The sequence below is a fragment of the Pipra filicauda genome, unplaced genomic scaffold, assembly GCF_003945595.2.
Source record: "Pipra filicauda isolate LSUMZ 115617 unplaced genomic scaffold, ASM394559v2 scaffold43_size3849885_pilon, whole genome shotgun sequence".
Lineage (NCBI taxonomy): Eukaryota > Metazoa > Chordata > Aves > Passeriformes > Pipridae > Pipra > Pipra filicauda.
In genome coordinates this window covers 2,120,804-2,144,897 of record NW_024104576.1, presented here as the reverse complement: position 1 = coordinate 2,144,897, position 24,094 = coordinate 2,120,804, and the positions used below count along the sequence as shown (strand labels likewise).

At 38.4% G+C, this 24,094-nt stretch overlaps 1 protein-coding gene across 2 annotated transcripts in view; it reads right to left on the bottom strand.

The window, feature by feature from the left end:
• The window catches only part of STK32B (serine/threonine kinase 32B), a 175,683-nt gene that overhangs the window by 9,630 nt on the left and 141,959 nt on the right, over positions 1–24,094 (bottom strand). For both annotated transcript variants that reach the window (XM_027736274.2, XM_039385828.1), the window contains 4 exons: positions 21,524–21,640; positions 20,294–20,419; positions 14,179–14,310; positions 13,355–13,419 (listed from right to left, as the gene is read on the bottom strand). In XM_027736274.2, the coding sequence (XP_027592075.1) occupies positions 13,355–13,419; positions 14,179–14,310; positions 20,294–20,419; positions 21,524–21,640 (440 nt within the window). The remainder of the gene's footprint in view (positions 1–13,354; positions 13,420–14,178; positions 14,311–20,293; positions 20,420–21,523; positions 21,641–24,094) is intronic.

Sequence of the window (24,094 nt, the reverse complement as noted above, 5' to 3'; positions counted from 1 at the left end):
GCTCTGATTTCATAGCACATAGCAGAACTAATTGATAATCCTGTGTAAGATTAAGTTATCTTGTAACCTGAATGTCTGACAAATTATTAATCCACTTCCCATGCCCCAGTGGTACCCAGGAGGGCTCTCACGACCGGCAGCAAATAGGGTGCTGCATGGGAATGTATTTTCTGTATTTTAGGCATTGGTTACCTTCGCTCCCAAAGGCAGGGATGGATGCCTGGAAGCTGAGTGGCACAGACTGCCTCTCATGCTTATGCCTAAACTCTCTAATCTTCAAACCAAAGTTGTTGTATTCCAGCTGCCTGTTAGACAGCCTTTGGTCTATCCTAACCTCTGAAACATGAAGGGAATTGCTTCAGAGAGTGATTTTGGCCTGGGAAAAATTATGCCAGGGACCAGACTAACAACAGAGCCATATGGAAGACTGCCTGTATTCTGCCTTTAAAAAACAGAAAAAAAATACAGGATAAGAAAAAAAGAAATATTAGAAATGAAGGAAAGAATTAAACACCTTAAAAATGAGGAAGGATTCAAAAGAATCCTAACTGCGGAGATTTAATTAATTAAACTAAGTAATTATATAGCTAATTAAAGCTATCTCAGAAGACAGCAGTATATAGCTAATGCTCTTTTTTTTTATTAAAAGTTCCTCTTTACACCTAGCAGAGGAGCAATAAGCATGGCAGAGTTAATAGTGGGCTTTTCTTTTCTTTAGCCTCTGCACAGAGTGATCTCAGAATACTTTTCAGGGAAACAGAAATCACCGAAAAGTGTATGAATTTTCTAAGCATTTCTGAGTAAACAAGGAAGGCACAATCTTGCTCTGTGCCAAAGGAAGCTTGAGGCAAACCAGGTCAGATTTAAGGAGCGGCTGAAGCAAAGACAACAGTCATCACTCAGCAACATCAGAGCTGAGTCACACAACTTCAAAGTGAAAATTAAAGGCTGTAAACTCGGATAATTCCCCCTTGCTCTGGAGTTTGTGTACAGAACCAATATGTGCAAAGCATCTTTAAATGAAACACAATGCTCCCCCGTTGCTGTGTTACAGTAGGTATGTATTTTGGACACCTGGGTCCAAGTAGTAACTCCATTTTACCACAACCAAGAGTGGATGTCTTGAGTCTTTAGCACTTCCTTGATAATATTTACACCTATATCTTGCCTGTTCTTGCCCTCCTGCCCCCACAGCTAAGTACATACTGCCAAATGCAGCTGCCTCACAAGTGATGGTTGGTGCCACGTGAGATGCCCTGGACTACCTGACACAGAGAGAGCAGGCAGAACATAGAGCACCTGTGCCTGTTTAACTGGCATTTAGAAATTAACTGAGCCCACAACTGTGGGATGGATTTTATGCCGGCCAATTGTAGACAACTGAAAGATTAGTTCAGGCTCTCTCTACAGGGTAAATAGAGTCAATAAAATAGATTAATTCTGGTCTAAGTTATCTAATATATGTGTCACAGATCAACCTTGGGAGATACAAGTCTCTCCTCACTGACCACTAAAGGAGCTCAAACTAAATAAATTAGTTTTAAATAGATTAGGTTAAAGGGTTGCAGGCTTGTTGCATTTCTAGATCTCTAGAAAAACAGAGATACCTTTCCTTTCTGAAACAGATTCAAGGCTCTGCCTTGTCTAGCAGCTGTACCAGCTCACCACTCACTGCACTGCTTAGCAGAACCAATTTGCTTCTGGATTAGAGTTAATTTGCACCCACACTGTCGAGGCGTGAAGAAATTGAATGGTCCCATCAGTCTGTAACACAGCACATGCTGATAAACACTGCCAAAGCTGGGTAATGAAATCACTGACGAAACAGGGGTGCAATTGCCTGTTCATCCACGCAGACGTGCCTGTAGCGTATTCAGGCTCTGGTTCTGCCAGCAATGGTTTTTCTGCATGACTTGGGCTATATCTTGAAAAATACTTTGTCATCTAATTCTCATTTATTTCAGATACCTTTGAAAAATCTTGCGTGCAGCCTGTGGGGTAGGAGTTGTTTTGTGTCTAACCAATATTTGACTCAATCTGTCTTTGACCCCAGACACATTCTCTTGGTACTGACTACTCTGACAGAAACAGTCATAATCTCAGGTCTGTTTTCCTAATACACTGTGACGTACGTGTTTTGATAGCTCAGTAGATTACCAAGTAATCATTCAAATAGCTCTATTTTAACTCCATTTAAATTTAAATGACTCTCAGATTAAAAGTTATGCTTTATCACAACTGAATGTGAAAACTAAAATTTTGGGGGAAGTATCCCCGTGTAGCACAGATGTCTTTTTGTACCACTGACACTCACGGCATTTACTCCCACCCTTTCCAAAAATCTTTGGGGAAATACGCTTAGAATATGGGTAATTGATTCAAGTTGATGGTTCCTGCTGAGTAATTACACTCAGCAAATGCCTGTGAATATAATTTTCTATCAACCAGCAATTTATAATCAAACTTAATGGGTTCAGGTGCACATACAGCGTGAGTGACATGTGAAGTACTAATATGTGGAAGTCAAGTGACAAATTTTGTACTGGATGCTGTAGTACATTAATCTGCAATGTCTTGAGATCTCAGGTTTGCCCTGGGATTTGATAGAGTAAAATAAGAGTGAAGACATGAAGTAAATAAATGAAGAATCAAATGATGTGCAGTCATTTAAGGAAATGCAACTAAACCAACTGATTAACACTAATATTAAAGCAATTTTTGGACTAGTAAAATACATATCTATTAGAAGTGGGCTATTGTCTGTTCAAGACCAGGTGCATCCTAAGCAATATCTGTCTTCTTCAGCCAGATTTTAAAATGTGAACTGTTTTTTCTAGTTTAGATGTGTTTGTAGATCTACATGTAGAAGGAACAGGAAAGCATTTATGAAATTTTCCAATAATATACTGGTTATGAGACCTCTTGGGACCACAGAGAGAAAATTTTCTTTCTATTTAGCCAAAATCGAGTTTTAAAACTATAGACACCTGCCCACAAATAAGGATATTTCTCAGCAGTGTGGGCCAGAACTCATTCTCAGGACAGAGATCAATTTCCTAACCTGCCTTTGGTGTGTGTCCTGCAGGATGTAGGCTCAGCCTTTTCTTCAGCTATCAGCAGATGGAGAGATTACAGGAGTTGCTCTGAAATACTCACTTCCTTTTTTCTTCTGGTGAAAGTTTCAAGGTAAAGTGATCCTTTGAGTCAAGTCTAAATGAAATATTTGGGGAGAAGGACAATTCTTCTGCATCTAGAGTTACATCTGTTACTGGAACTATATTCTCGGCCACTGACATCCCCACGGAGACACTGGACCTCAGGGCAGGAAGATTTTACAAAGGATCTGGAGTGAAGAGGCCTCAACAGACAGTAGATCACAGCAACAACCATAATTTTACTAATGACTGAGAATTTAAAGACAAATAATGTGATGACTGTGAAATGTCTGGTGCCTGTGCAGTGATGGTGATGTGCTTGTTTGCAGCTCTGTGGCAGTGAACTGGTGTGACAGATTGCCACAGTAAAGCAAGACTGGACAGAAGGGCAGCCAGCCATCACTGAGATGTGGCCATTCAATGCCATCTCATTTCTTCTCTTTGCTTTTCATGCCTCTTCTCTGGTGCTGAGAAGAGGATGCTGGTTTAGAGGTGACTGAGGAAAAAATTGTGACAACCTATTTGTGTAGCAGCAGCAATTTCCTTTATGAGGGACCTCTAACTGAAACTGCAGCTCCATGGGGGCCATACAGTCAATGCTTTAAGAGTTAAGGTATGTGGAAAGCTGTATTGGGTTTGTGTGGCAGGGTTTTGGTAGTGGGATACTACAGGAGTGGCTTCTGTGAGAAGCAGCCAGAAGATTTCCCCATGTCTGCCAGAGCCAACACCAGCCAGCTCTAAGATGGACCCATCACCGGCCAAGGCTGAGCCCAACAGCAACTGTGGTAGCACCTCTGCTATAAGAGAGTTAAGAAGGAGGGGGGGGGAAGTCACAGCTGAAGAGAGGAGTGAGAATATGCGAGAGAAACAGCCCTGCAAACACCGAGGTCAGTCAGTACAGAATGATGGGGAGGAGGTGCTCCAGGCGCTGGAGCAGAGATGCCCCTGCAGCCCATAGTGCAGGCCATGGTGAGGCAGCTGTTCCCCTGCAGCCTTTGGAGGTCCAGGGTGGAGCAGAGATCTACTTGTCCGGGTCCTGGCAGGACCTGTGGACCCAAAGAGAGAGAACCCGTGCTGGAGCAGGTTTGCTGGCAGGACTTTTGACCCCCTGGAAGACTGTGGCTGGAGCAGCCTGTTCCTGAAGGACTGCACCCCATGGAAGGCACCCACCCTGGAGCAATTCATGAAGAACTGCAGTACTTGTGAGGAAACCCGCACTGGAACAGGGGAAGATGTGAGGAGGAAGGAGCAACAGAGACAATGAGTGATGAACTGACTGTATTCCTCATCCCCCTGTGCCTCTGTCATGGAGAAGGCAGAGTATTTGGGAAAGAAGCTGAGCCCAGGAAGAAGAGAGGGATGAGGGGAAGGTGTTTTTAAGATTTGGGGTTTATTTCTCACTATCCTACTCTGTTTTTTATTGGCAATAAATCAAATTAATTTTCCCCAAGCTGAGTCTGTTTTGCCTATGATGGTAACTGGCAAGTGATCTCTCCCTGTTATATTTTCTTTCCCCTGCCCAGCTGAGGAGGGCAGTGATAGAATAGCTTTGGTGGGCACTTGGCATCCATCCAGGGTAAACCCACTACAAAAACCAATCTGGCTCTGCCTAATTACTGGGACCTGAGAGTAAATATTCTCAGACTAGAATATGCATCTGGGAGTAGGCAGGTTCAGCCCTACCCTTCTCAAAGTACCAGACTTCCAGGAATTAGAGCCTGTGAGTTGCCTGGGAACAACCACAGCCCGCACTCACCTCTCTGTGGACTCATCTCTCTCCATCTATTTCTTATGCAAGATTTCCCTGCCCAAGTCCAGAACTTAGATTCACAAGAAGTCTGGTTAACTGTGCAGCTCTTTCATTCCCTGAAGGGTGGACCCCCCAAAAGCAGACTGACCTGGGAGTTGTGATTGCACAGCATAATTTTCAGCCTGTAGTTAATCATCAAACCTCCCTACACAGTGCATGGGAAAGGTGGGTAACACAGGCCTAATACAGAGATCCCTAAAAACCACTCTAGGGAGCCACTCTATTGAACAAGTCACCTAGGCTAGTCACTAAGGTACATCCACGAAAGGAATATGTATTGTGCCCCAGGTGGGGTGCAGGAAAATTACCTCCACATGGGAGGTCTTCCCAGGGAATGGGGGATGTGCCCTGAAACACAGCAATCTGAATCTTAGCTAAGTCTCTTACTGCCTTAAGTCTGAATTTCTTTTCCTATTTCCAAAAGGATATATACACATACTGCATATATGCATACACATACACACACGCACACACACATATATACATTTTACTGTGCAACCCTTGTGCTATTATGAAGACTCTGTATGAAAATGGAGACCTTGTAAGCAGTGAGAAACCATGAACACACGTACCCAGCCATTCCACATAAGAGACACTCCCATCCCTCATGGTGGCCCACTTCAGACACTAGTGCATGCCGTCGAAGAACAAGCCAAATGGAGACAAATGTCTGCTGGGGCATACCCCACTCACTTCCAAATTTCAGACTTCCCAAACCGATGAGTGCAATCAGAAGTCTCACATCTCATGGACCTTGATGGATTTTTTTCTTGTGAATTTCTCTAATGCTTTTCTGAATATTTTTGTATGTTTAGCATCCAAAGTACCAACTGGCAATGTTGCATTGCACCAAAAAATCATAATTTGTTTTCTTTTAAACCTGCAGCATTACCAGAAAGAGTGCATAATCATTGCTTAGTCCTCTTATCAATAAATTTCATAACATGTTATTATTTAGCCAGTTTCTGTCTTTTCAGTTGTCTCTTTTATGAGTTTAAATTAGTTCAAGTCTATTAAATCCTTCAACATGACCCATGTCACACCCCTGGCCAATTCTGTTTTTCTTGCAACCATTCTAATTCCTCTGTAAGTTTTCTGAGATAAGGAAGCAGAACTGTACACAGAATGGAAGATGCAGGTGTATGTATATGAACATATACTTGTATCCACACAATGACATCCATCATTGTAGCTCTTTTTGCAGTTTTTGCAGCTTTTAACGTAACCTTTTTGTCTTCCACTAAGCATTGTGCTATCCACAGTCTTTTCAAACTCTCTGTCCTTCATAACTGAAGCTAATTTTGAGTCTATTGTTCTAAAGGTAAAGTTTAGATTATTTTCTTCCTAACATATTTGCATATATCAGTACTGAATTTCAGCTGTCATTATCTTACCCTGCAACTCAGAACCATGGTTATCATTATCTACTGCAGCTCTTTGCTGACAGATTTAGTTTTGACTACTGTGGTGTCATAAGCGAATTTTGTCACCATTCACCTTCCATTCCAACTCATTTATGAATATATTCAACAGATATATAGACATCAGAGTGACTGGCAATAATAATGTTATCTCATTACTGGTTTGTCTCTGCATTGCTTCAGCAACTGCCCCCAAAATGCTTTCTTAAAACAGCAAGAGGAGTTCAGTCTTCATGACTCATTCTTAATTTACAGAGACTCATAACAAGTGATAATTTATGCTAGTGCAGGACACGAAGCGAGGTGAAGAGAAATCATGAAAGTAATCCCCTATGGCGATGGAACAATCATGACCTGTTATGCAGCCTTTATTCATCATAGATAGGATTTGTCCCACGTAACCTGTTTAAAAAATAAAATATATGGTACTTGGAATTATACAGTTTTGGTTCCTCTCCAATGTCTGAGATGTATAAATGAAGATTTATCTTTTCTCTGCCTATAAATTGACTTCTAATTAGTTTTTATGGGGTGTATTTCTGTTCAGTTTTCTGTGAATAGAAACTAATAGCTGGCCTCCAGTGCTGAGGATCTGCATCTGTTATCCTGATCCTTCCAGGACCATATTCCAGCATGGGGAATGCTCTGAAATATGCAACGGCATGGAAACTTTCATTCCCAAAGTTGGATGTCCATTTGGTGAAGTGCCATTACAATGGTATCCTTACTTGCTTGGGACAACTTGGGCCATTTTTCCTGGAAGATGTTGAAAATGAGGTTCCAGATGCTCAGCCTTTTTTGTCTTTTTTTTCTTTTTCCCCCCTCCATGAAACTGTGAAGGGAACATGTTATTGAAAAACCGTCTTTTGTATGACCCCTCTTTTCTCAAAAAAAGAGTGAATTTAAAGGTATACCTATAGTAAAATTACCAGCTTAGACTTGCTATGCTCGCACCTTCAGGCAGCTTGGCTCACTAAGAAGAGAGTGACATTTAGACTGGTAATTCTAAGCCAGTAATAATGAGTGGGAATCAAAGGTAGACATGAAAGGGCTTGTGTGAGCAAGTAGCAGTTAGTTATTACTGCCCAAATCCAAACCAGGTTCAATCACGTTCAGAAAGGCATCTTTCTGATTAGGTGAGATTGCAAAAGCAATCTCCAAAAGCAGACATATCCATTACAAAAGGGACAAGAAAGGGTCAGTGAAGAGAGGTGCAACCAGTTGAAATGCTCACAAAGAGACGGTTTTACACTGAATTAAGGTCAGCAGAAGTAGTAATAAATGAAAAATTGTACTGGAGCCTCATGCAAAAAGCATTCAGATATTAGGAGGATTATAATAATATAAATATCTCCAGAGACACTAAGTGAAATAAAATATCTATTAAGAAAAGTACATTCAATGAGGTATACTGCAAATCATTATGAATATTCAATTTCAATCAAACTAAAAGGAAAGAGAGCACTCAGGGAACCTGGATTTGAATCTGAAAAGACAATTGAAAGGAAAGAAAAAGAATGAAAAAGAGAGAGATAATACACTTGATCTTGTAAAAAATGCAGGAAGTATTAAGTAAGCTTTTCACCTATGATATGGACAAAATCAGACAAAGTGATTTGAAGCATCTTAATATCTCGCCCTCCCTCCACTTTTGCTGTTTATTCTGGGAACAAAGAGCTTTCTGTTCGCCTAGAGCTCTTCAGTACCATTTAGGAGACAACTAAGCATGGCCAAACAGTAGGAATGATAGTAGGAAAAGAGAGAGCAATGTGCAGCAGCCAATTAACTGCTTCAATTTGTGGCAGATTGTGTTTAGTGTGGTGGCATTGAACAAACACTGTGAAGAGGAATAAGGTATACCAGCAGCTTAGGAAAGAGGCAAGCCTGTTCATATCAGTAGGGACTAGGCAGATGAATATCATAACAATGCTATTGCAGCATACTAGTATTAAGTAAAAAAACTCCAACTTCAAAATCATTAGCAGTGTTTTGAAAGTTTTCACTGGAGTTGTTAAAAACATGGATATTTTTCTAATCGGTTCATTGCATTTATTAAAATAGTTTGGCAGAATTGTAACCCATTTTCATGTACATTGGATATGTGAAATATATATTCTACTCAGTAAAAGGTTTGATTTTCTTTAACTGACTGATAATTTTGATTAAGTTTATGAAGCATCTAACTGAAGGATTATTCTGCCTAAGGAGCAAATATTTCCTGTGTTTTCTTCTCCATTCTTAGTTTTCTCACATCTTTAATCCTAAAGACATCTTTCAAGGAGAAGAAGAGGCTCAAGAACCACAAAGATATTCTACTACAAGCAAATACTAAGTCTATTTCTTAATTTCTGCTTAATTCAGGTTTTGGACATTCATAAATAAATGTACTTGTATGTGAAGATCTGCTTAGGGATAACAGCAAAATAATCTGTGCTCGACTTTTTAATAAATCTGGGAACAGTGTGGCTTTATCTGTACAATCTTTTCCCCTGTAAAAAAAAAATATGAAAATGTAGCCTACATCTTCTAAATGAGATCAAGTTCTTCAAAAACTGCTGGTAAGTCTATAGGAATATACATTCGGATACTACAGAATGTTTGGTGTTGCATTTCTAGATATAATGAAACATCTATTTGCAGAAATAGATTTAAAACCAAAAAAGAGTTAATTTGTCAGCAAAGGGAGCCAAACAGATACCTTCAGATCTACTTCAGATCATATTTTCCAGAAAAACAGTGTGTGACCACATCTGTATCACAATTTATTTAGTTTATGTGTTCAAAACTAAGATATTACACTGACATTTTAAGAAGAATAGAAAACATTTCCTGTACCACAAAAGGATTTTCTTATGTTATTTTACTTTGGATCAAGATAGTGTGTACCTTTTTCTTAAAGGTACTGAGAGATAATGTCACTATGGACAGATGCCATATCCCCATGTCGTATCAAAACACACACACACACACACACATGTGTATTTTACTTTGTAGCTCACATCCACTGAAATATTGATATTAGTAAGAATAAAGTCTTCCATCTAGGAACACTTCAGCCACTCTGGTACCTGAAGCACTAGAAAAATACAGTCAAGATAAAATCTGCTTACACTGTAAGGGATTTCATTCTAGATGTTTAGTGTTTTCCTGCACAAATCAAGATGCAGGTTTAAAGTTCAGGAGAGTTTAACCATTTTACATGGAGTATTTTCAACTCACGAATGTTGTGCATCCCTAAAGCTGTTCCTGGTCTGCTGTTCCATTATTTGAAGTTGTATATGAGTGTCCCAAGAGGAAATTACATTGGGGATGGAAGGTGAACATGACCCAGATTCAGTTTTCTTCAACATTTTTATTAGAAGAAATGATGTATCATCGGAACAACTGCTGATGACGGTCGCATAAAGAATCTGGAACACTCAGTGGCCGTTTTTCAGACATAAAAGCTATATTTCCTTCAGATTTCACAAATTTCCCAAACTGTTTTATAGGATTAATAATAATGAGAATATGCCTAGCTAAACTGAAGCACAGGTCTACACCTGGACATCTCTTCTATAACTGCCAGTTTTAGTACACAGGACAGTCCTTTGCAGTTACGCAAATCTTAGGAAAATGGGTTTGTTTCATCTTCTGGGAACTTCTTTGTTTGATAGAGTTGTTTTCTGTTTTTTTTACAGAGAAACTGGGAATAGCTAGTCTTCCCTCCTTTTCTCCTCATCTTCCCAGTGAATTCTGAATAGTACCAACAGAAGATGCCATGGTTGATAATCACTGACTACATGATTTTGTCCAGGAAGCCCTGCACATTTAAATCCAATATATAAGGAAAACAGCTAATATTATGGCTCCTGGTCCTCCTTTCCAAAGTCCTATTTTAATAATACACACTTGCTCTATTATTCCGCAGTGTGTAACTATATATAACATCCTACTTCTTTTTAATTCTTCAGATCTTTCATCCTATCTCATAACTGTCCAAATCATAGATATCAGCTACATAGTTAAAATATAGTCCAACCAAATAAACTGCATTCAGGGTCAGCATAAGACTTACCAAGAAAGTATGTTTACTGAATGCTGCTATTCTTAAATGCAAAAAGCAACAGAAAAATGAAAATTCACATGCTGTCTTTATTATCAGTAAGTGAAACTATTAAGTTACTTCGTTCTGTCTCTTCAAGTATGTCTAAATTCTTTTTATTCTAGTAAGCCTTTTCTCTACCTCCCGCCCTCTTGTCTGCAATCTAAGAGTTTCTGATAGTCTCCTGATCGTCTTGGCAAGAGAGTAAGTATGACATATTGCAAGACTCGCAGTGTGTGTTGCAGGATGAAAGACATATAGTGGAAAAGAGGTACAGCCTAGAAGTGTCAGCAAGGCATTCAATAGAAACAGATTCTGCTTTTCATAGCAGATATTTTACAAGTATTGGATTGCAAGATGATGTGGAACTGGGATGAACATAACATAACCTCATTATATATTACTACCTGACTTTATGTTGCTCAGTTAGAAATGTTTCAATTTTTTCCTTGAATCCTTTTAGTATGAGGAGTCTCATCTTTTCCCTTGAAAGACATGCTAATTTTTTGATTTATCCTTTTTAGGATTTATATAGTGTTCTGTGACACTGAAGCAAGCTGATCAGAAGGCTTAAATCACAACAAAATGTAGATTTTTGTAGCTGAATATAATGAATATCTAAGAAAATATGCAGATATTTCCAACAGTTGGACCAAAAGCAATTCAGCTCTATTTAGAATAACATGGAGGAGTATTAAAACTTCTGGCTGCCTTAATCTGAGACTGATTTAAAGCCCTGCCTGAGACTGACACTTCACCAAATGACACAATCACATACTAATAGGTATTGTGTTTGCAGGAACAGTTCATGTCTTTCAGCATCTGCAGCTGTTCCTAAGAACTTGATGGGCCGTATGGCTTTGGAAATCCATGTAAGCACAGCCTCAGCCTCTACATACAGTCTCGAGGGCATATAAAGGTTAAGGAAACCCACCATGAATTACTCTGGTGTATACTCTGTAACTTCTTCTCACTGGTATGATGAAATTTGTGCCTGTCATTGCTCTTTGTTCCCATTAACTTGAATTCACTTTGCACTTCAAACATTTGAACTCCACTTCACCCCTTATTAACATTTTTGTCTTTGAAAAGTATTACAGAAGTCTCTCCATGTCCTTCTTAAGTTCTAATACAATTTAAACAAGAAATGATTGTGATCTAGCTTTAGACAATGCAGGATCTGTTGTAGGTCTATACCAAATATTTTTCCTTTACCTTGTCAAAGCTAATCAAGCAATGACCAAAACACGTGTTTTTCTGGATGAAATGCATGTGGTTTATCTTTTGTTTTCATTTTACTTGTACTCCATCTAAACTTCTCCTTGATCTCTCATCAGCTTGTCAGAATTCTTTATAGCTTGTGTTGTTACTGTAGTTGTGCAATATGAAACAAATGAAAAAAATTTCCTATGTAAAAAAGGTTTAAGAAGAGTACAGTAAAATTATGACAAGAGAAATTGTTCAGTGCTAGTGAACACACCCACTGAGATTTTGAAAGTGTTTTACAAAATCTGGTGTTTTAGTTTTCAAAATTTGCTGCATATTGGATTTTCTTGACATATGACTCTAGTAGCTGTGAGACTAGTATCTGGAAATGAACTAGTTGTATGAACAACTTCTTGGAAACTCATTAAATTGATTTATCAATGTAATTTTTTTTCTGATCTTGTTATTATGATCCTAATAATTTTGATTTTTGTGAGTTAAGCTACAAAGCTGAAGCATTCACTAGTTCTCTGATATCAAAACTGATTCAGAGGAGTCCACCAAGACCTCCCTGAAAGCCTTCTGTAGGCTGACTTGGTCTGGCTTCTCTTGTTTATGGCTCTTATATAAACATATGGTTTTCTTGTGTTGGAGATTATGCAAAATAACATGAAAAATCTGTTGGACCTTCCCTTTCTTTGTAAGTCTTCACTGTAGTTTCTGTGAGCAGTCAGTATAAGGCACAGACATGTCCCACAGATTGTAACAGGAAAAAGGGGATTTCATGGCATCATTTCCCTCATGATATTGTGTGAACTGAGCAAAGTTGACAATCCCTTTCCTAATTTTAATTACAGAAGCAGTAATTACCTGCATTGTAAGCACTAAGTAAGATAGTCACAACTTTTTAATTAATTTCTAACATTTCACAACTCCACTAGAAAAGCTTGCATATACAATTAGGTCAAATAAAACCACATAGTATACTTGAATGAAATACAATAATTTGACCAAAGACACAAACCACTCCCCTGTTATGACCTGCATCTGTTAATGCAAAAGGGCCCATAATGGCTGCAACTCAAATGCAGTAAACGATGAGAAATTCAGTGTATTAATTGACCAGGAAGATTATTGACAGCCTTGGGAATCAGACTTGCACTTCTATCAATTCTGGCTGACTCGTAAATCATAAGTTCTTGCTTCGTTTCTGATACAGTGTTAATATTTAGCTTTGTTGAAACACCCAGTGTTGAATTGCACTTTTTGTATGGTGGGAAAGTATGAACAGTGTCTCCAAGTAAGAACACTGCAGCTTATATCATTAAAATTTCATGAGTAACAACTTCCCTTGGTTTTGTTTGAGATGTGAAAAAGCAGCCCCTTACATTGTATTCCTTTGCTTAATTGCTGACAGTTTGTCTGGGGAGTGTCAGGAACATTTACTGTATATTTCCAACATACTTTAATCACAAGGTCTTCTACTTGCTTTCAGAGATGGAAGAACTACAAAACCATCACACCAGAGACTGTAAGAGGAAGAAATCAATGGAAATCCAGTCTTTTAGGCTCTGCTGCTGTGATCATTAATCACTTTCTCTTACACTGGGAGAAAAAAAACAGTTCTCAATTTAATTTTAGTACTGAATGCTAAAGAGGCATTATAAAATGCACTTACTTCTCTCTGTTGAATATGATGAATTCTTTTCTAACGGTTTCCAAGCACTGCTGCAGGTGTACATTCTTTAAAAAACAGCATGAATAGGTTGATTAAAAAAGATGGGGAATCATAGACAAAAATCACAACAACAGAAACGACACTAAACAAAAATGCTTATGAATTAATACTATCAAGATGCATTTCAAAGACTCATCAAATTGGGCTGTGATAGCACAATCAATCTTTCATTCTTTTGGAAGAAGTTCCCCACAAAGAATTCCTGAGAATTTTTACATTTGATAGCTCTAGGAAGAACAGCTTGCATGAGCATTCAAAATCATTAGGAGTACCAACATAATTTATAAAACCTCACTGAAATGAAAATTTAAGTCTGGAGATTATTATTAATCTTCTCAGTACTTTAGACTGTTCATACAATGTGTCTTTCTACATGGGACACGTTAATCAAGACTGGAAGAGACAGCTTTAACACATCTATAAATAACAAGTCTTTTCACTGCATAGTTTTCATTTTTGGTACTAGCAGTGAATAAATATTCCTTGTATCTATTTGTCGATGTGTGTGAAGTGCATTTGCAACTGGCAACACTTTCTCATACTTTAAATGAGCATCTATCATAATCTTAAAAATAATCATAACATGTTACTATTTGACTAAAATAAATGGTCGCTTTTTGTTTTGCTTTGGAGATGGCTTGTAATATAAGTAAAATGACAGAGAGTCATTTTCAGAGGTCATTTTCAGTCAATTTTCAGAGGTAATAAAACTGAACTTAACTGAGTTTGCCTATTAAAGACTGCAGTTACAGTCCCCAGCTTACCAGTGGGCAGGTTTCCTTAGCTCCATCTTTGGATTTGTTTTTGGCAAGTCGCTTTTTCTTTTTATGGAGAGGCTTGGACTCTAAAATCATTTCTTCAAGTTCAAATGTGGGATCACAATTCAGTCTTCCTTTCTGGTACAAAAGAATTCAAAGTTACTCTTTGAAGCATCATGGTGTTTTTTTAGTTTGCTTGGCAAGTGTTAATAGCATTGATAATGAACTGGATTCCCGACCACATCTGTAAAGTGAAAACTGACTTTTTTAGGCCTGGAGCAATGCTTGAAGTTTAAATAAGGGAGGTAAGATAAAAATAATATTGTAAAACAAGTATAAAGAGTGAGATCCTCTTCCTATTTACATACAGATATATTCCTAGAGTGACTACAATTATGTTACCCCAGTGAGACAGATTAATTTGACCCAGGGTCTTCATCAGAATATCAGTTAGTGCTGTAGAACATAAATGGCATCTGTAATAGTGCAGGAGGGAGGGGGAGCATCTCTAACACTTCACTTGTTGAAATCTGATTTTCTGAAGTACTACAGTGGATTCAGTTGCCTAGATCCTGTCCACGAGTGCAGAGGAAGGAGCAGGTCTTTTTTTAGTTAGTAGCATTTATATAAAAAAAATGGTTCACAGAATCGTAGAATACCAGGTCAGAAGGGATCTCAAGGATCATCTGATCAAACCTTTCTGGGCAAAACCATGGTCCACGGTCTGGACAGCAACCTGTCCAGTTGAATCTTAAAAGTGTGCAATTTTAGGGAATACACCATTTTTAAGGGGATACTATTACAATGGCAGACTGTGGTCATTATGAAAAACTTTCTTCTTGTATCTAGTCAGAATCTCTCCAGGATTAGTTTGTACCCAATACGCCTTGTCTTTTCCATATGACTCCCTGTAAAAAGGGAGTCAGTCTCTGTCTTCTTTGTAGTCACCCTTTAAATACTGGGACATGGTGAAAAGGTCTCCCCTAAGCATTCTTTTCTCAAGGCTCGACAAACCCAGTTCTCTCAGCCTTTCCTGTTATAGCCTGCTTCCCAATCTGATCATCTCTGTGGCCCTTCTCTGGATCCTCTCCAGCCTGTCCACATCTTTTTTGCGTAGTGGGGACTTGCCAGCTGTGGCCTGCCAAGTGCTGAGCAGAGTGGGATAATAACTTCTTTATGTCTGCTGGCGGTGCCCTTGTTGATGCAACTCAACATCCCGTTGACTTTCTTTGTCACAGCAGCAGAAGAACCCTGTTCACTCATACTGAGCTTGCTGTCCACCTGGACCTCCAGGTCCTTTGCCATAGAGCTGCTCCCCAGCTGGGTAGATCCCACCCTGTGCTACACCCCTGGACTATGTTTTCCCAAGTGCAAGACCTGACACTTGTTCTTGTTGAACTTCATAAGGTTCTTAGCCCACCCTAGCATGGGTCTTCCTGTAGGGTGGCTCTTCCAAAGCATCCACTTTCCCACTCTGATATCATCAGTAAACTTCCTCAGGGTACACCTGATCCCATCATCCAGATCCCTTATTAAGATATTAAACAATGTTGGTCCCAATATCGATTCCTGGGGGGCCCCACATGTGATAGGCCTCCAGTTGGAGAAGGAGCTATTTGCTACTTCTCTCTGAGTGCAGCCTGTCAGTCCGTTCCCCACCCACTGGTGGACTGCTTGTGTATACCATAACACACTGGTTTCTCCAGGAGGAAACCGTATCAAAGGCCTTGGAGGAATCCAGGTAGACAGTGACCACCACTTGCCGCAGCTCAGCTGAGCAGGTTACATAGTCATTGTCATTTGTCAAGTACAATTTGTCCTTGGTGAGTCCTTGTTGGTTTTTCCCAATCATGTGCTTCATTCTAATCTATTATGCTTTTTCTATTCTACCCAATCTATTATGCATTTTCTTACCCTTTACACACATTACTTAAATATTCTGGATTCTCCATAAAAAAAAATGTTATGTTAATATGTGATGCTTGAAACAAACCTTAAGATTCTTTGTTATATCAGGAAGTCCTTTTTTAAGCAGAGTGATTGGATACACCATTTCTATATGGTCATTTTCTTCCTTGATTCTTCTCAGATTCTTGCTTAGTTCTTTTCAAGTTCTTGATTCTTTCAAATCTTTTCAACATAAAAGTTTACAGGAACATAATTTATGCTTAGAGTTGGTTTTTTTGTGTTTGTTGTTGTTTTCTTTGTTTGGGTTGTTTGTTTGGTTTTTTGTTTTGTTTTTTTAATTCTACCCATTAGTGCAGTAAAGCCATCTTGTGGCACCATTTGTGATGAACTCTTTCTCTCCTATTTAGGGATAAGAGCCAGCATGCTATGACCGGAATATCTATGGTTCAGTTGAACCAAATACGTTTTTTAAAACATCATAACTTGGTGTCCTATTTACTGGACTAGTGTTTTGCTACTCCTGTGATCGGAGTAACTTGAGTTCCTTTCTTTGCCTCATTCTCTCAAAGCACTTACAAAAAATTTGCAAACAATTTGAGTTGTGTGGTGGAAAATGTTAAAAGCAGCCTGTTTTCCTCTGAGATTTCTGAGAGTTCAATCACACCATTGTCACTGTCAAGGTGGAAGACCTAAAATAAGTCATCTACAAATGACAGATATTTTTAGTAACCAAAGACATTAAGAAGTAAAGTCACATCAGAAACTACTTGTATAACTTGTGGTGTGCTACAATGAAACATTTAATTTAGAAATCGCTCCATCATTTTTATTTCTAGCAAATTCTGTGTACTCAAAGTATAATACTGAGATATCCGATGCCTTTCCCTGCATATTATCCAGCTGTCTTTAGTAAAATGTATTTTGTTTTTATTAATGGAGGTTTATAGCTTATTTATATTTAGCAATAAATGAATAAATAATTCTTTAGGTTTCATCAGTATCAGTTCTCAGTGCTCAGTTTTCTGAGCATGTATAATTTTAAGATTTTTTTAGCACTTAAAAAGTACATCACTTTAATTCTGAAGCTTTAAAAATAAAAGCAAATTATATTTAAATAAACTTCTAACAATTTATGATTTCAAGCTGAATTGAAGAAACTAATTAAACCATAAAGAAACACATATATTAGTCAAGTAAGAGATATGTTTGTGGAATCAAACTACGCAGGGAGAAATTAAATGATGTGATACTGCTCCCACAGGCCTCTCGTGTGCCCTCTTGTCTGCAGGAGGCAGACAAGCTCCTGACACTAAGGGCAAGCTGTCAAAATTTATAAAACTTGCTAGTTTCAAAACTCTTCCCAGATCACAGCACATGTTGGCCCCAATTCAGCTTCTCACCAAAGCCTGAAAGCCAAGAAATATTTTGTTGAGTGGCCTCAATTAATAAATGAAAGTTTGGCTAGTGCCACAGAGAAAAAGTTCCTGGAAAATGTGTGGCCAAACTTGGTCTCATGAAACAATAAAATTTGTGATAAAAAGATATGTTGTGCTAGAAAAGACACTTTGATTCTTACCTCTCTGTTTTTCCCCACACACCTGACTGACCAGGTGGAATAAGCAATATCAGAGTGTACAGAAGTGTCTGGTAGAGCTTGTAATGGGACTTTCAGATTAATCTGGATAGATAAATGTAACATTTTACTCCTATTTCCTTTTAAGTGTAGAATATTATTTCACCTCAAATATTACAGATTTTCTGTCAGTTTTGTAGGTCCCTGCCAAAACATACATAAGTTGAATCTAAATGTGAAAAGAATAGGTGTCTTCAGACACATGTCTAATGGTAGACAGTTGAAAGTATTTGAAGAGGATTTCCTCTTTTCTCACTCTCCATCATGGACCATTGTCAACAACAGCCATAGAGACAGGTCACTGTGCTAATAGAGGAGTACCACATACATGGGTTGCACAATTGCTTCTGAAATTACATTTAAATTCACTTTTTTCACTGTGGTTAAGAAATCAGAAAACTTATCTATACTCCCTCAGAAATAAGATACTCTCAAAACAACCTAAATCCAGGTGTAAAGAAGGAACAAGCCAAATTAGAACTGAGAAGTAAGGAGGTGGGGTCTGTGGCCAGGTGCAGACCATCCATCACGTGCTTCTCGTGACTCAGTGTTGGGCAGGCTGGGTGTGAGCCAGCTGGATGTGGAAAATTTGCAGTCCCTTTGTAAGGTAGTTACTGCTGCTGTACCTCACTGCTCAGGAGTCAGGCTGAGCAGGGTGGCACACATCACACTAGCTGGCTGTACACTCCTGGACCAAAGCTACCTTGAGTCTGACCCTTAGGGCCAGAGTTAAGGAGGAGGATGTGATCCTACGAATTAATGCTTGAATGGGAGCAAGGAAAAGAGGGAGGAGATGTCTGGGGAAAGGAAAACACTGGAACAGCAACAGTAGCAGAGAACAGACTGGCCATAGGCAGGTTTCAGTAGCCAGTTTTGCTGAAGCAGGTTTAAGTCCTCTCTCTTAAGTCCTAAGATGTGTGCCTATGCATGACTGGGCTTTGTAGAGTCTGGGACTCCCTTGGATCCCCATGTATTTTGTACCTTTGGGTATGGGGAATTGGATCCCTCTTTTAAAATACAGTGTTGTGAAATATCCCACATACTGACAGCTGTGGATTAAACTTTTAGATAGGAGTAGGAGGTCTAAGTAATTTGTTGAGTTTTGCCAGAGGAGGAGGCAGTCCATACCTCTGATATCTCAGAGAGTAGCTCTAACTTGAAAAAAGGGAAAGAAAAAAGGCAGTCCCCATTCATCTTGTAGATCCACACCACCAAGAGAATGGTGTTGACTGCACTACCTTGCAAAAGCATTGAGCTATAAAGTGAAAGGAACGAATTTCCCTACTGGTGAACATGTTTCTGGAGTGCCTATAAGAGGGGCCTGCCTTATTCTTCATCTGTTGTACTAGTTACCTATTCTGGTCTTTCCCCCAGTTCCCTGAGGGTTGGTTTACTGGAACAGGTACAGATGGCAATGTTTTTATTAAAAAAAAAAGAAAAAAATTGATTTAGTCTCAATTTCGCTTTGTCTATAGCCAGATTGACTTATTCAGAAAAGACTGTATGAGTCTTGGCAAATGTATTTCAGTCTATATAATTTTTCATTTATTGAAGTGAATTTGTCACATTAAAGTGATCTTTTGTGATTAGTCTTGGGAATTCAGCTTTCCTTACACAAGCAGGGAGGCCCTGCTTACCCATTCACAGCTTTCTTCTCCTGCAGGATGCTGCTTCTAGGGAAGGCTCTGGTCAGGTGCTAAGAAGCACAGTGAACACTGCCAGCACTGTCTTGGCAACACACTTTGCTATCTTTGCTCCATTAGGCAATGCCCTCTTGCCCTCATCTTCTGAATGGCTGAATTGTGTCCACATCATGTTTAGCATGAGCTTTAATGTTTACCTGGATGAAGACAGCATCTAGCTATTCCCCCTTCCTTATCTTTACTTACAGTTGCATAAAAAAAAGAACAGAAAAAAAACCTTAGTGTGCTACAAATGTATTGTTTGGAGAAGAATTATAGTGCAGAATGACTGAACAAAGTGGAGAAGCATGTTAACACCAGAGTAATTTCTTTTTATTCATGGCCCTCAAATTCACTTAATTTGCAAATGATCAAAATGGAAATACCAAGAAAACAGGAACAAAGTGGAACCACAGTGAAAAAGAAACCACCAGCTTCCCTCACAGAATCTGAATGTTTTATTGTAAGAAACTGTCACAAAGGAAATAGGTCAGCCTTTTGGAACAGTATTTTTAAGTGAAAAAGTAACAGCATACTGGGATGTTAAAAAGTTTTCCAAATGTTATCCAAATGCCTAACTTTCACAGTCACAACAGTCTTCTTGGTATTCTTTGTCTCAGAGTTAACCCTGACAGTAATTTGCTCTAACAGTTGAAATGCAAAGTCTGGAAAAAGTATTTTTTTATTTGAAAGGGAACAAAAAGCAGACCAAGGTAATTAGTTCTTGTTGTGATCTATTGAAATGGGACAAATTTTCCCTTAGCTGTGACTGAGTAAATGAAAGTAGAATCCAAAATAAATCACTGAAGAGCAATAAATACAAGCATAAGCAAGTAAAATGGCAGTGATAATTAAAGCTGAAATTTGCAAAGGCTGTTCACCTAGAATAGCGACTTACATTAGGAACAAAGCCTGGAGTCACAGTTTTCTCTAGAACAGCATCCCAGTTGACATCAGCTAGGTATGGAGAGTTTTGGATGTCTGCAAGGCTTGAAAGACGGCACTCTGGGTCCTTAGTGAGGAGCTGTGATCAAGCACAAGGCATTTTCTAAGGGACTGGATGCCATATATTGTATGATATGTATTTTTGAGTAAGAAAATGGCTAGGGAATCTTCTAACAGATCCTAGAAGTTCCAATTAAAAAAAAAATAAAAGTAATAACTCATAAGATATGAGTATAATTTAATTGCCAACAGATGGCTGTTGCAGGCATGAAGTTTGTAAATGTATTAGCAACAAAAGTCTGTTTACAGATGCATAAGAGTCCAAGCAAAATGAAGCATCACAGTTCAATGCCACCCAACAATTTGTATTTTGTCTTTAATTTATTGGAAGATACAGTTACACTGATCATCCTGGCAGCAATTAAAATTATCCATCTCACTATCTACCAAAACTAAATTGCTCATTGCTGCAAAAGACACTGATCTTCTGTTACTCTATTCACACATCCACCAATGTTTCCTGTTCAAGTATCAACACTGATGATCTGAAATACCTAAAAGAGACAGATGATCCTTGCAACGTGGCCAGACAATTAAAACAAATAAAAACCTGGGATTTTAGGAAGAAAATGATTTCCGGGGTCATGATGCATTCAGAAAGAGCTCTGTCTTGTAGCTTAGTGACATTTACAGCAAAGTAGATCGACTTTTGTTGTTGCAGCTATAGCAACATGGGACAGCAAGAGATACAGCCATTTTAATTTCAAATCTCCCTGTCTGGAAACTGCAGCAGAAGTTCAGAGGGCAGAGTGGTCCTTCCTTCCCTCTTCCACTTGTACAGCCATGGCTGGAGGGAATGGGGCCAGGGCACAGGGCAGGAATTATTGATCCCCAAAGTTTTGCTATCGCTAGTGAATAAGTTTTAAAATAAATAAAAAAAAAATATTAAATTTTTATTTCTTTGAAGCCATGAAAAGGCTGAGTCTAAGCCTAAGAATAATGCAGTTTCTGAAGAGAAAATACTGTACGAGTCACATTCAGAACAGCCTAGAAATAAGCCTTGCTCTCTTATCCTTGAAATTTTGATTGCCTAATATGAGTGCTTGCCAGATACCTTTGCACTGTTGGAGGGGCTTCTGGAAGAGGAGAGAAGAGAGGAAAGAATGTGTTTGTGCTTTCTTACCTTTTTCAGTAGTGCTATCATGCCCTTGCACCATGCAGATGAGTAGTGAACTCTTTCTATCTTGAACATGTTGAGTATCTCATCAATGGGGGTGGCTGAATGAATTTCATAGGGCCTCTGGGATAAAGTTAAATCAATATCAAGTCAATGAGAATGGATAAAAGACCGTAGACAGTTCACATTTTCCTGAGCTTAGCATTAAGTTGGAAATATCAAACCCACAAAAACATCTTATAACAATTTTGAGGCTAATCCTTCTTTATGTGTGTTTTTCTTTGGTCATAATGAATGTAATTACTCATAGATGCATTTCCTCTGCAAGGTTTTCTCTCATAAAAGAAAGTATCTGTTCAAATGAGGTGGATGAACAATTTCATTCCTGGGGCATTCTATGTGAAATGTGAATTATTTAATATTTTTTACTGAGTAGTATATTGAGAAACCAGAAAATGCTTACAAAAGTCTGTGTAAGAACCACAGTAAAAAAGAAGACTCCAAATCCCAATCCTTCTCCTTTGCCCCTTTTTTAAAATCCAAAATTAACTCATTACATGTAATGTGTTTGCAGTGCCTAAACTCTTCTGTAGGTGAAATAAAGTCCTGGGCTTTGCTGTGCTTTGTTCATGAAGTTTCTGTGATTTATCTTTTATTAAATACAGTATTCGGAAGTAAAAATACTACATATAAATTTATATTCTTGTTATTTTCTATGTACATACTTATATTTGTAAGTTGTTATAATTATACTCGATGTATTTTTGTAAACAAGGACAGACAGTGGTTTGTTTGTGAATTAAGTTGTACCCAGCAGGTGACAAATATATGATATGAGATCTGCAGCTAAATGCCATCATAGCAGCAGTGTGCAAACTGATGCATGATAATTCATAAACAACATAGAGTTACATTCTAATCCAATATCCTCAACAGCAAAGGGCAGATACTCATTACCTTGACTAAGAACTGAGTCATTCGTTGATTTATGTTAGCATGTACTTATAGAAGATTATAATTTAGGAATATTTCTAGATGTTAGTTATCTAATCTTTAAGGAGTTGGAGCCACTCTTCATAAAGACCCAGGACATATTTTGGGAAGACTCATGCACATATTTAACTTTGAACATATGTATAAAACCAAGTCCATTCCAAGGCACTGGTATGTTCTAAAAATAAATTCAAGGATTGCTTACATTTTTTTGCTTATATTCACATTGTTTGCTTATTGTCATTTATCAGGTCCATATGAATTCAACAGAACCTAAAGGCCTGCTCTAAATACACAATTTTCTTGAATCATGTTCAAAACTGTCATTTGAAATAGTCTGTCATGTGCTTTTCCCTACCTATGGTAATGTTTCCATAAAACAGTTACTAAAAATGAAAGGTTAACATTCTATCTGTCATATCGAAGCAATCTACTGCTGACTTAGACTTGATATAACAATGAGACCAACAGGATCACTGAGCTAGAATGCACAGCAATTGTTGAAAATGGTGATTAACTCTAAAAATAGCAACTATAAGGAATTATGACTCATGGAAAGTTTTTGTGTCAAGGATGTTTCTGCCCAGGCCTTTTTCCTCACAGAAGAATCCCTAAAACTTACTTTATTTTAAATATTATTAGCATTCTGCAGTCTTGATTTTTTGAGCTTTGAAGAGATTTTAAATATTGTTATTTAATTTGAACTATAAATGGCCATTATAAGTTTGGTCTTTTGAGGTCCTTCACACCTTTATCTTCCATGCTTTTCACCTATTCACTCCACTTGAAGGTCATATCCCTTCTGTTCTATTTTGTGAAAGAGGAAAAATATCTGGTTTGCTTTTGTTCATGATGTTTTACCAAAGTTTGTTGTAAACTGTTCACATTGCAGTGAAAGTTAGAGTCTGTGAGTCCTACCTCCTACCTCATTCCTCCACTTTGTCTCTATTGAATGTATGGTATACATAGTTATTGCAATATTTTAGCATTTGTCTATAGCTCAGGAACAGACTGATGTCTCACTGTTTGCATTATAGAATTTAATTCCTTGGACTTGGAGAAAAGATCAATGTTTGATGCAAAGCTTTATTAATTTAATTTGGTTTTCTTGCTAGGTCTTTTATTAGCAACTGGGTAAGGAGAAAAATGCACCTACAACTTACTGAGAAATGCTGGCACTACTATGGGTAACCAAAAAATGGTCCAGCCAGCTCTGTACTGGATGCAACCTGCTCCTGTAGCTGCAGCCCCATTTCCAGCACTGCATTATTTTGGCTGCCCAGCAGTAGGGAGCCAGGCATGAGAATGGTTGGAATGCCTTGAACACCCTGAGCCTCCCCTGAGGGCTCTTACAGCAGCAGAGGCAAATAAAAACAAAAATTCAGCTCAATGAAAAACAACTCATTTTTACTTAACGTCTCTTGAATGCAGGCTGTCAGTGTCATACACTATGCACAGCTCAGAGGTGGAAAATGAAATTTGTGATACTTCTCATTTCCAATGCACCTTCCTCCTTTACCTCCCACCCTCCCCATGCACTAGGATGCACCACACTCCAACTGCAGAAAGTCCTGTTGCACACAG